This window comes from Centruroides sculpturatus, unplaced genomic scaffold, assembly GCF_000671375.1.
Source record: "Centruroides sculpturatus isolate CEXI.00-Female unplaced genomic scaffold, Cexi_2.0 scaffold672, whole genome shotgun sequence".
NCBI lineage: Eukaryota > Metazoa > Arthropoda > Arachnida > Scorpiones > Buthidae > Centruroides > Centruroides sculpturatus.
In genome coordinates, this window is record NW_019384845.1 from 437,566 (window position 1) to 451,901 (window position 14,336).

Below are 14,336 nucleotides of genomic sequence, written 5' to 3' on the forward strand. Positions count from 1 at the left end.
GGAGGTCGTTTTTGACATCAGAAACTAGCTTTAAATAACTTTACCGAAGGAAAATCAGTGCACTACAACTTTAGAACGATGAAATAAATTTGATAAAAAAGTCCCATTAAAAAACAATTAAAAAGCAATAAAGCGTGAAGCGTGCGTCATTAAAGGTTGATTAAAATCGCTATAAAATTTTTTCGCACGGGAAAAAAATTTTGAAAATTTGGGGACCTAAAAAACATTCCAAAAATCAAAAAAAAAATTTTTTTCGGGGGGCCCAAACGCCTGGATTTTTGTAACGCTATGAACCTTGCTCGAGTCAGACTCGAGCATGGGTAGGAAGGGGTGCATTTAGAGAAGTCTATGGTTTTTACTGGCTTATCGAATAAATGATACAAATGAATCCTAGACCATCACTGACGTGCAATTGACTGCCCCTGGATGTCAGCTTCTTACAGAAACACTACTGCCCTATCATCAAATGTCATGGCACACCACTATCAGAGAGATACATTGCATGTACTGTATAAAGTAAGCACTACGGTATTTTCCTAATTGTATTTTTGTTTTTTTAACTTTGTTTGAGTCGTCATATTGGATAACTCGACACATTTCTACTTCCCCTTGGGATGGCGACTTATGCGGACTTGACTATAATTTAATTGAGTTAAAGTTAAAGCCAAACAATAAATTTCTTGGTTTTATTTAAGCCAAACCAGTAAGTAACAAATTTAAGTAATTTTAGTAAGGATAGGAAGAGTCACCATCTTTTATAACCTTTAGTAATGAGATAATTTTAGATTAAATTTTTTTTAAATAATAGAATACTGTATTTATTTTAATAAACAATGCAGTTAAGAGCCGAAAAAAAATAGACAGTTTGTCATTTATTAGAAAATATATGGTAATTTCTAAATATTTTGTATTTTATATTTAAAATTTATATGTGTACAGTTATTTAATTAATTAATTAATTTATTTATTTATTTATTTATTAAAGTTTTTATTTTGAAAAATTTACTTCTTACAGCTCTACAAAACAGTTATTGATCTTATTAAAGAAATTGGTAAGCTTAAATTTCCTATATTTTTTTTTATACAGTTATTTAAAAATACAGGTATCTCTCATATAACATGGTAGTTATATTCTAAAAAAGTGCCATGTTATGCACATCCATGCTATACAAAACAAAGTTACATTCTGAAAGTTAACAAAAGTATAGTATTCTTTTTCATTACTAAGAGAAATATGTCTATTAAAGCAATAAATAATTTATTTCTGATCAATAATTAACTAATAATCACAATTAAAAGTACTGTAATACATGTTAATATTAATTTTAGTGAAACGAAGGCATATTTTTTTACAAAATGTCATCATCATCTCAAAATTTTTGTTCATCTTAATCAGAAATATCAGCAACATCTTCATTTTTTTTATTTTTATGATACATTTTTTATGAATGATAAAATAAAAATATAGTCGAGTCTGCATAAGTCATCATAGGTATAGCTCGACACCATCGGTTAAGTAGTCAGTTTTCTGTGGTCTCAGCTGACTTACATAGGCATTAATGTTAAAAAACTCTGGTTTACTCGACACTATTTAACTCACCGTATTGAGTTCACACCACACTGTGCGGTGTGAACTCATTTTTCTCAGGAGGGGAGTTGACTTATTTATTAATATATACATATTAATAAAAATGCCTTAACATTTTATGTATTTTTGTATAAAATAATAACAGATAAACAAAAAGAAAATATACAATCTATATCAACGTCACAGCAGAATCTGATTTTGCATTTTCTCATGTCAAGCATTATTTGTAGCACCTGTTTCATGTTTCTGTTAAAAAAAAAAGTTTGTATTTTTCCTTCAGCATAAGCATTGTTAGCATAAGCTAACAATGCTTATGCTGAAGGAAAAATACAAACTTGTTTCTGAATTTGAACGTAAGAAAACTTCGCAAGCCGAATTTGCAAAACAAAAAAACTTCCAAAAACAAAATTTCTTAATTTCAAAAGAAGAAATAAAGAAATTTTTTTTGGATTTTCGTCGCGGCTGTCTCGAAAACGCCAGAGAAAGTCGCCATACAAAGATATTGAAGATGCTCTTGTATGTTGTCTAAAGCAAATTCGTTCATTGAATCTGGGGACCGATACTGAAACAAAAGGCGATGGAAATTGCTGGGGTACTTGGAGTAGAAACCAACTTCAGTGACAGTGATGGATGGTCAGAGAGGTACATTGCACTACTGTATTTTCCTAATTGTAGTATTGTGATTTTTTTCAACTTCACTTTAGTCGTCATATCGGATAATAACACATTTTCACTTTCCCTTGGGATGTCAACTTATGCAGACTCAACTGTATGTTATTAAATGAAAATTTGTTCTAGAGGGGTTGCATTTGTCATAAGTTATAAAGGGTATGATATATATATATAACATTCTTTATGGTAGAGAGATTTTGTACTGTACTGACATTAAAGTAAAAATTTTCATTTCCCTAATCTCTGCATCTTCTAAGAATGGTGTACTTTTTCTTTATCTGATGACATACAGCTTGTGATTTTTAACTCTGGCACCCAGAGCTTTGTATGTACTTTTTATGTAAAATTAAAATCTTTACTTCAAGAACTTCATTGAATAGATATCATAGAAACACATTAAGAAATGATCCTTTTATTTTTAAGCCCACAGTTGTCAAAGTAGATAAAATCATTAAATACTAGTAATTAGTTGTGAGTTCATGCTGGCTTCAGAGTTTTTCAGATTTTCTTTACATGTCTAACTCCTAAATAAGGGCCAGTTTCCTGTAAAAAATCATCTCAGAAGGCATTTTTTGCTTACAAATCTTCCACATGTTACATTGCCATGTTCCATCAAACAAAATTATATAAGACAATATCATAATTTGATTTGAGAATTACAAAAAAATTTGATTAAAGAAAAGTTTGGATAATTCAAATCAGATAATTTGAAGTCGTGTTTTTTTGGTTTCTTGAGTTTTCAAATAACAAGGTTTTACTGTAAATAGATTAGGTTTGTCTTGATGAAAAGATATTCTATTGAGAATTCTGGATCTTAAAAAAGAATTATCAACAATTATAGGATTGTTGTTCTCAATTTTATAAGAAAAGTAATATGAGTGAATGACTCAATAATGTATTACAGTAGAGCATCGATTATCTGACTCAATTGGGGACTCAGGTTGGTCAGATAACTGAAAAAATCGGATAACCGAAAAGAAGGAAAAAATACATTATTAGTATAGTATATCAGGATATTAGTATATCCCATGTAATTAGTTTATTAGTATATCGCTATTAACCAACTTTGCGTTGAATTTTCATTGATGTTTAGCCTAACAAATTTTTTTTTAAAATAATAATCGTCACTATTGTATCATTAAAAATTATTTTTAAATTGTTTTATTGCTCACGAAATAAACAACCACTCATAATTAGAAAATTAAGTCTCATTTAAATACTGGCCTCCCTTCAATGGTCAAGCCATTGGTGCCAGATAAAACATGCAAAAATTTAACAAAAATAATATTCTTTTCTGCTTCTAACACAATAACGTGCTATAAATTAAGACACTTGGCGGTTTTTTTCATCTTAAACCGCCAAGTGTCTTAATTTATAGCACTTTATTGTGTTAGAAGCAGAAATGAATTTCAAAGCACGGTTTCACATAATTAAAAGAAAAATAATATTAAAGTAGCCAAGACATAGCCAAATGTTGTAATGCCACATCACTAACGGACATTTGAAATTTGCCGACTAGAACGGTCGGTTAACCGATGTGACGGTTAATCAGGGGTTGGATAATTGATGCTCTACTGTAATTGGTTAAAAATGAGAAAAATGTAGTTCTCGACAGTAAAAGAACATAAATGCATTCTTTATCATTTATAAAATCAGATCAGATATTTTACATTGGAAATAATGAAAATTTAGAAAAAATATTCCTGTCTTCAGTTTTTTACATTATTTTTGGCATATTACAGGAATAGAGAATACAATTATTAATTATTTACAATTTTTATAATAAAATGTTTATAAATAAAATAATATGGAGGAGTATTATACGTCAGGTAAATTTTTCTTGCCTCTTGTTCTATGTACTATACATGTATTCATCTTACATTATTAAATAATGTATATACATTGTTACTATATTTGAAATGAATTTCAAATTGTTGATTCATTTATATACTATTAATATATCAGATTTTAAATTGAATATGTATATTTCAGCAAGTCAACCTCATCTCATCTTTTTATTGGGAACACTACCTTATCAAGCAATAAGTATTCAACAAAAGTTGGAAAAATTAGCTGAAAAGGTTCAATTTTATTATTATTAATATAAATAGTTAAAAATACATACAGTAGAACCTCGATTATCCGGACTAATTGGGGATAAAGGTAGTCCGGATAAGGAAAAATCCGGATAATCGAAACAAATACTTTAATTTGTCTTTTAATGATAATACACGTTTTCTTTTCGATGCCATATCGGTAATATTAAAAATAAATACTGTATTTAAATCGTGATCAAATTTTCAAGAAACAAACGTTCGTATTGAATTTGAACTACTACTGATCAGTGCTAACAGACTACCTATTGTTTAAAAGGCCCTCTGGTGACGCAAGAAGACGCATTTTATAAAATAAAAAGCAGTTGAAACTGCATTTTTATGAATAAAAATTTGATAAACTATTTATCGTTTTATGACAAGTAAAATTTTTTCGTCGCGTTCGCAGCTTTTAAGTAATGCATAAACCTTCGAGGAGTGAGGCCCTTTGGACAGCGAGGCATAGGCGGTGGCCCAAGTTGCCCAAATGCCGCACTTGGTCATAGAAATCATATAATTTGAATATAAGTTACTGTATTTATAAATACGTATGTCAAATTATATATTTATTACGACGCAAAATATATTTAAGAGTTTACGACCACTGTGCCGGGTGAGATGTTGTTGAAACAAAAAAAAATTATGCATTCCATCACATACATAAACAGTATCGTAATTCGCCAAGTGCAAATCAGCAAATTCGTCAAATTTTTGTTTATTTCGAACAATCCGGATAATCGAAAATCCGGATAATAGAGGTCCGGATAATTGAGGTTCTACTGTATATATTTTTCTTCAGCTACAGTTTAAATTACAAACACTGTTTTATTGGAACAAATCATTACACAAAATTTTCCAGATGCTTTCAATTTATTCATTTTCAGAGGACAGTTGCAATCAGCAAAACAAAATTATAGCATAATTTATCTTTGGTTATAAATATTTTTAAGTTTTTAATATTTTGCTTATAACTTTAATTTATATAAAAATTGGTTATTTGATTTCTATTTATTTTTAATTATTAATATAATACAGTTGTTCAGAATAGTTAAGAAATTTTAATGTTTTACAAGTTGCTAAATTATAATCGAGCATTCAGAAAGGATAGAATTGTTAAATGTATATTGAAAAGAAAAAATTTTTTAAATTTATATTTTAAGAAATAATTTTGTAACTTTAATTATGATGATCCCTAGGACAAGCAAACAGTCCAAAAATATTTGAGAATTTATTATATAAATGATTTTGTTTTAATTAAATGGTATTTCCAATGAATTGGTAATAATTAAATACAGTAGAGCGTCGTTTATCCGAAACGTCGGTTATCCGAAAGAATTCCAGTCGGCAAATTGAAATTTTCGCTAGTGCTGTGGCGCTGAAATCTTCGACTATATCTTGGGCTACTCCAATATTTTTTTTGTTGATGTGTGTGTTATAGCTGGCAGCACTGACACTTTTGTGTGGTGTTATTCCAAGGACTGTGTGTCATGCTGAATTGAACGTTTTTGATACTAGATTAACTTCTAAACTATAATTTTTTTGTTTTTATTTTTTAATATATATATATATTTTGTTTGTAAAAAATAAAGAAGTAACTTTTAACAATACAATAGCCATGATTATTATTTTAAAAAGTTTACATTAAGCTTAACATTGACGAAAATTCAACGCGAAGCGACACGCAATGGAGAAAAATTTCAACATGGGATAGGTTAAGGTATTTTTTCGTACATAATCTGTTATCCGAAAAATAAGTTATCCGAACCACCCCAGTCCCCAGTTGATTCGGATAAACGACGCTCTACTGTATATTAAATCATATGTTTATGTATTGCTTTTACTCATTTTTACAGAAGCATAACCAAATGATCGCCTTCAATAATCAGGCTATAACTCTGTTAATTTAATGATTAATACTAAGTAATTTGCTACTAGAGGTAGATGTTAGGCACCATCTCTTAACTAAATTAATGATTATAAGTTTAATAATTTTTTTCTTCCAGATGATTCTAAATTATTAAAATTATAATTATTAATTTAGTTAAGAGATGGAACCTAACGTCTACCTCTAGTAGCAAATTACTTAGTATTAAGCATTAAATTAGTGGAGTTATAGCCTGATTATTTAAGGCAATCGTTATGTTTCTATATACAAATCAGGCTTTGTTGTTTGATATATTCATTTTTATTGCATTTGTTTCAATTTTAAGGGCTTCTTAAAAATTTTTTCAGTTTTCATTATTATTTATGCTAGTGCTTACTGTATTTACATATTTTGAACCTGTCATGGTATTCTTCATAACATTGATAATTTAATACCATAAACCTATAAATAAACAGATAAAAAACATGCCTAATTTTGCATGGTTTATTTTTGTTTTGTTATTTATGTTAAAATTCTATAATCTGGCCGCCACCATTTTCTGAATCTATGAGCTGTCACTATATTGTACTAAGCTTCTTACATTTTGTAAGTTTTCAATTATTTTTATATTATAAAAGATATATTTTATTCTATTCTAAATTTATATTATTCTATTATTTTAAGAATTTGTAATTCTTATTATTTGCATCATATTTGATAAATATTTTGTTTAATTTTGTCTAGTCTAATGGGATATTAGAACGTTTAGGTAAAGTTGCAGCAAATGGCTGTATTCCTGGAATGAGTAAAAATTCACCTAAAATTTCTTCACCTAAACATAAAAATGTTCCAGAAGAAAATGAGGCATATTCATCTGGGGTCTTACAAACAGTAAAAGATCGATTTTCTGAAGAAAGATTGGCAAGGTTTAAATTTATCTAATTTCAAATTAAAAATTAGTTTTAAGATGTTTAATTAATTTATGAATCTATGATTTTATTATGATTATCATATTTAACTAAAGTATGAATCTGTAACTATTATATGATTCCATGCCTTGTCTGATGTGTATGAAGTTTAGAATTTAGTTTACAAGCAAGAAAGTTGTGTAGGTTTGGTTTATTACAGTATTTGCTGCAAATTAAAATAGTAGAATGCAAACCTTGTACAAATTAACTTGAAATCATGTAATATAATTGCAGATTTAATCTTTACAAAATAAGTAATAACAATTGCATCCAGATATTTCCAAAAATAAGTTTGTGAATTATGTTTTAAAGTAAACTCTAAAAATTTAGAAAACCTCTCTCTCTTTCTCATATAAAATATTGGCAATAAATAAATAAAGCTTTTTTTAAAGTTTATAAAATAAATAAACTTTAATACACAGTGTCATAGACAATAAAAGAGATAAGTGAAAACATATTTTTAAGTTTTAAAGAAATAAAATTGATTATTTAAAAGTTTTTCCTAAGTTTTGTTAAGTAAAAAAATCAAACAGTTGGAAAAATGATACAAATTCCATGAAAGGCAATATTCAGCAGTGTTATTTCCATATTCTTCTGTATCTGCCATAATTTTTTTTTAGTACATCATATCATCATCTTGACAAAAGTATTTTAAATGTCAAAAAGAAATTTAAATTAAATGCTTATTACTAGCAAAGTTCACTTGAACAATGTGACTATTGACATGCCAAAATGTTTATTATTGGTAATAATACGTCACATGTAATTTCAGATTATCGTTTTAGACTGTGAATGTAAGATGCATTTCTATTCTATAAGTAAAAACAGATTTAAAAAAGTATGCTTTAGAATCAAGGAAATACATTATAAGTATTATGTATACATTTACATCTAATAATCACAAAAATGGTTTTAATGTAGACTTAGTTTATAAACTTTACTGATCAAAAATAAACTTTCAATCAAACGTCAATCAGTAATTTTCTTCTGATGGTAGATGCAGATGCAAGAAAATTGTCATATCACATTGCTGCTCTGTTTTGATTTTTAATCTTATATAATAGGGGTTGCCAACTTTTGTGTACATAACATCTATTTTTTATCTTTAAAATGTGTTGCGGTTGACTTGTTGTCATAGGCATAATCTAAATGGCGAGAGGGAGGTGTGAAATACATACTATGTTTAGATAGGTAAGAAAAGCCACAATTTGATTTAAAATATGAAGGAAAGGTACTTACATTTAAACAGAAGAAAAATTGAAATTCAACGTTGTCACTTTCGGAGACCACCACTTTACCCTTCCTCCTCTCTACCTGACCTACTCTCTCTGTCCCTCTCCCCACCTTTCGTTTTTTCGGTTTTATGATCCTTTGTCTACATTTCTTATTCCCCTTTTACAACTGTATGCAAATGGATTGCACATGGACCAACAAAACCGCATCTGAGAAAGATGCAGAGGTCCAGTATCACTACAGTTGTGTTTTCTGCATTATGTTCAGTTACAAATGTAACACATTAAGTCAAGACATCACAAGTGATCAACCGGTTGATCGCGATCGACTTGTTGGCCCTCTCTGTTATATAACACTTGTTAAAATATTCTGCAAGTACAATTGAAGCTTCACTTTTCTTCCCAAAAAACAACAGTTGGCATTTAATCCAATTATGAGATAAGATTCTTAGCAAGCTAACTTTATTTCTTTATTTAATATTTTTATTTTATTAACTAATTTCTTCTAAATAATAAAATAAGAATAATGAAAATAATACAAGTTAAAGTAGCATTACTTTTTAATGCTAATTATTCATTCTTCTAATCTCTGATTAACAAAATTACAATTTTGTAATCTGTTAGAATAAAATCATCAAAAATTAACTAAACAATATTATTATCTTAGGCACAATACTTTTTATTCTTTTTAAAAAACAAAATTATTTTTGATTTTTAATGGAATAATTGACTTTAATGTTGAGTATGACTACTATTATGTTTTCTAATTAAATATAAATAAATAAATTGCATCATAAACACAACAGTTTTTAAGATTTCATTTCTTTAAATAAATAGTAAAGTTTAAAATAATGTATTATTTATGAAACATTTTTAAATATAGATTTTATTTAGATAGAAATTATAATTTTAAAAAATTTCACTTTTATTTTAGAGATTTTTCTTCATTGTATAAAACTGTTACAGGTAAATATTTTATTACACAATTAAGATTGAACTTTAATTATATTTTCATTATAAAAAGTTTTATCTATTGTTTTACATTATGGAATATTGACCAATTAAGTATTTTTTTTTTAATTTGAATTTACAGATTTTATACCAAAGCAATCACAAATATCACAAGATATACTTTTAAAATATAAAACAGTACAGGTAAGTTTAACAAGAAAATTTTTATTTTTTCAGAATAAATTGATATATGATATAAATTCAGTAACAAATAAAAACATCAAGAATATTTAAAAAAATATTATTAATTTGCGATTATAATCATATATCTTTAAATCAGTTATTATATTATATGTAAATACTAATTGTCCATCAACTTTAGCTGTAATTAGTGTATTTTGACAATATAGTCTTATGTATAAAAAAATATATGATATTCATTATGAATTAATAAAGATTATGTATGGATCTGATAACACTTTTGTCTTTGCAAATGTAAACAAAACTCAGTCATATTTTGTTCATAAAATATATTAACCACAAAGAGATAAAACTAAATGTCACTTTGTAGTTCTATTGGAATATTTTTCTTTCTGCCAAAATAATAAAAAACAGATTTCATTTTACAAAAATTAAATTCTGAAAAGCAGGATATTTTTCTATTTACTTAACACTGTTATGATAAACTGATTAATGCAAAGACTTCTAATTCTATTGAAAAACTTTACAACAGTAATAATACAATTTCACAAAAAATATTTTTGAAGAAACACAAAGTCTTATGGCAGAATAGATCTTTTATTGTAAGCTCTTATCCACCTATAATTGTAGGTTTTACGTATTGAGATGGATAAAAGTCTATAGTAAAAGGTTAACTCTGCCATAAGACTGTTTGTTCCCAGAATGTGATATGGACAGTTGATAAGGATTTTGTGTTTCTTTTGTGAAATTTTAAAATATACTTGTCATTCAGCTGGTTAACTAGTTTTTATTAATAGTAATAATAAAAGTTTTATTAATTTTAAATCCCTAATTGAATGTCAAAACTTAACATTTTTTTACTGGATTGAAGTTGTTTATGTAAATGATGTTAACTAGTTGAATATGTTTATTTACATTATAATTTTTACTGGATTAAAGTATAGTTATAAAGTAAACAAGTGAAGATAATTCTAATGCTCTGAATAATAGAATTTTTTTTTTTTTTTTTTTTGATGATGACCATAGAAATATATTAGCAACTAATCTTTATTTTCTGTATATATTGAATTTTTATTATTAATTACCTTTATTGGAGAAGTAGTTTAAAATAATATAAATTAAATTACAGATATAATTTGAATAATCTCTCTCCCCTTTCAGATAAATTTTATCACTTTAAAAAATTATATAACACTATTTTTAAAATTTGTTTTTTGATTTTTTTTATACATAATTTGATATAGCAGTTTTTCTTTTGAAATTATTCTATAAGAAATAAAGAAAAAGTTTTGGAATTTGGTTATTATAATAATTTAAAGAGTAAAGTTAGTTGTTTGAAAATTTCATTAGCTAAATTTTCAAAAATAAAATTAAGTACTCATCATAATTTGTGTAATTATTTATCATTATTAATAAAATTTGTCTTTTCCATTTAAAAAATTATTATATTTTAAATTTTAGTCTCCTCATGTAAAAGATGACGTTTTGGCAAATTTTTATAAACAATGTTTGAAACCTCTTCAATTTGAAACATGGGATATGGAAGGTAAAAAGTTTCCTTAATTATATTAATATATAATTATGATGATGATTGAAAATTGAATTAATTAATTTAAAATCATCAAAGAAAACATGTAAAATAAATTATTTAAAAGTTAAAAAATTATCATCTTATATGCAATGTTTCTCATATCTTAAATAATAGGGTGAATTTGGAGAAATTTCCAGAGGCACCAAAGGACCTGACCTTCATATTTATAGGGACCAGTGCTGATCTATAGTGTCCAATAGTATATCAAATAGTAGATATTGTTCAATAAATAAATTGACTAAAATTATCTTCTTCTCAGTTCTGGAATGAATTAATAAACACATTTAACTAAATGTGTAACTTCTAGTAACAAAAGTTTTTTTACTAGAAGTTAAATATTTAGTTAAATGTGTTTATAAAATAAACTGACAAAAGTAAACTGTTTAAATGGATAAAAGTATTAATCTATGATATGCTATTTCATAAATAAAAATGACAATTATGAAACAATTATTATGGTTTTAATTTTCATAATAAAAAATAATTGTTTATTTTAGCACATTAGAAGTACAGTAATAATATTACAGTATTTAACATGAGCAGATAGGATTTGTTCAAGTAGTATAGGGATGTATTGACTAGCACTGGTGCCTGTGAACATAAAAGCACTAATCTTGGTCAATACTGTATATTAATTAAGTGAATGCTTGTAGACTCCAGATAGTTGACCACATTCTTATATAATGGGCACTTGCCATGTTCTGAAAAAAATTTGGTCAGTGATAGTGCCAGAATATGAAAAATTAATGCATAAAGAAAAATTGATTCCTAAGATATATTTATACTAAAAGTATACGGAAGGAACTAAAATGTCTTCATATCTCCATCATATCCATTCAATCACCAGTAACAAAAGTCTTCCTTAACAGAAACAATATTTTATTAGAGGCTACATCTCCATAAAAATATGTCTCTAATAAAAGGTTGTTTCTGTAAAGGAAGACTGTTTGTTGTTGGTGATTAGACATGATGGAGACATGAAAACGTTTTAGTTTCTTCTATGTATTTTTAATGCAAAATAATGTCAGTTATTTTAATTGAAACTATATATTTATGTATTGATAGTTCCATCTGCATAATATGGGTTGGAAATATTCCTGTGCCTATAAAATTATCTGCTGCTTTGTTAATTTGAATCAGAATTAAAAATGCAAACTGGCAGTCAGGACAGAATGTTCTAAATCATGGAAAAACTTTCCTCCAGGAATTTCTTGGTCAAGTGGAATATACATATCATCATCAACATTGAGAACTTTTCTTATTTTTTTCAAACAGTATTTTTCCTGCAACCATGTGTATTTTAGAATAAAAAGAACTGTATCGGCTTTGATTCCCAGTTTAATCTATTCACAGTAATTTTTTCATTCCCAATTTGGATGACGGAACATGTCTTTCAGTAAGGACCAAAACCAAGTATCCCAAGATGCAATAGCATTTGGTATTTGTTTCTGAGCCAATTTTTCCATAAGATAACCATTTTTTCTTGTAAATTGTACTATTGGATGCATCACATCTCAAAATTATTTGATGTATAATTTGCCTGGTCGTTCCTTCTTTCCATAAAATGCTTCACAGTTTATATTGTTTGCTAAATGAATTTTCCTTTACTATAAAATGATTTATTTTTTTATGTTAATTTTCTTATTTTTGTTGTTAAAATTGGTCTTACAAATTTACAAGCATGAAATATTAATATATTCACATGTATACGTGTGCTTAAGCACGGCTAAATTTAAAAAACTTTTATCTGATCTTTTGTCAATTTATAAATTTCTTATAATTAAATCATGCCAAAGTCATGAGAATAATTTAAAATACAAATCAAAAATATGCTGAATATATTTTGCAAATTTTTTTAAAATTGAAATTGTGTAGTTTATGTTTATTCATAAATATCAAATTACATTTATGCTATAATCTATAATAGCCAGATCTATTCTATTAATTGGTAACCCGTCACATTTTGAGTATATGTTTACTATTATTTTTTTTTTCAGTTGATGGACCTTTTGGTCATTATTATGCATTTGTACGCCAGCATGATAGAACAATAGAAAAACAAGTAAGTGAACAATCTGCATCATTTTCATATTTTCAGAAATTTAATATGCTGATTTTAAATTACTTTTCATAAAAGGAACAGAGAATTGTTTGGGAACTTTCTTCTCTTTCTTCTTCTCTTCCCTTAGATATCAGTTCTTCCATATTTGTAAGAACAGTAAGAAACTTTTCTTATTTCTATCTATATAGAGGCAACAAATTTTAATATTCTCAAAAAGTTTAATCATAACTATTACAATATTTAATTTGCTAAAAAGTCTATATGGTAAGTTTAAGAATAAATACATTATAAAATTGCAATATAACAAATTTAAAAACTAACAATATTCTTTTATTAGATAACTAGAGATATTCATGAATAGCAAATGCATTAGTTAATGCTATTTAGTACACTTTCTCGTATTCATGATTTGAATTAATCTAAATTTAATATTTATTTGAACCAATATTTATCAAATTACATGATTATTCTACAGTCATATTAATAATATGCAACAAAAATAGTCCTAAAATATAACTTGAAAAAGTCTAGCTTTTATTAATGCTATTGTTTCAAAAATTTTTCAGAATATATCAGAAAAACAGTTCTGGTTAATTCAGCCATTATGCAAAATACAGGAATCTCTTGATTTATTAACATTCCTGGCCCTAACACCATTAAGGGTGCATTCAGAATTGGAGACCAGTTCAACCAAGTCACTTTGGCATAGATCATCCCATTTATGGTTGAAGCTTGGAATGCCTGACAGTGTTCAGAGGAGGAGTTGATAACATAATGTGGTTGTGATCCAGTCTAGTCCATATGCTCATATACTCATGCTGGGGCAGTGAGTCTCCATTTGATCAAGATACATACATACATACAAGAAAGACATCAACCGTACACAAAGTGTTTAGCTGGCAGAAAATAGGTTAATGGAAAGGGGAGGGGAAGGAGGGAGGGAAGGAGAGGAGATAGATGATAGAGAAAGGTAGGATCCCTCTAAATGGCATACACATAAGACTACAGTACCCTCTATGATGTTGGCATGCAGTTTTTAGGCTGCAAGGCCATAGTCCCCTGAAGGTTCTAAAAGAAAACCTGAGTGTAGTGAACACCAATAGCTAAGTGTAGA

General features: G+C 27.1%; 1 protein-coding gene across 1 annotated transcript in view; it reads left to right on the forward strand.

The window, feature by feature from the left end:
- The window catches only part of LOC111630377, a 20,222-nt gene extending 6,188 nt beyond the window's left edge, over window positions 1-14,034 (forward strand). The window contains exons 3-10 of the mRNA XM_023374467.1: window positions 1,016-1,052; window positions 4,253-4,341; window positions 6,962-7,143; window positions 9,352-9,383; window positions 9,511-9,572; window positions 11,031-11,115; window positions 13,158-13,222; window positions 13,789-14,034. Of these exons, the coding sequence (XP_023230235.1) occupies window positions 1,016-1,052; window positions 4,253-4,341; window positions 6,962-7,143; window positions 9,352-9,383; window positions 9,511-9,572; window positions 11,031-11,115; window positions 13,158-13,222; window positions 13,789-13,989 (753 nt within the window). The 3' untranslated portion in view covers window positions 13,990-14,034. The remainder of the gene's footprint in view (window positions 1-1,015; window positions 1,053-4,252; window positions 4,342-6,961; window positions 7,144-9,351; window positions 9,384-9,510; window positions 9,573-11,030; window positions 11,116-13,157; window positions 13,223-13,788) is intronic.
- The last annotated feature ends 302 nt before the right edge of the window (window positions 14,035-14,336 follow it).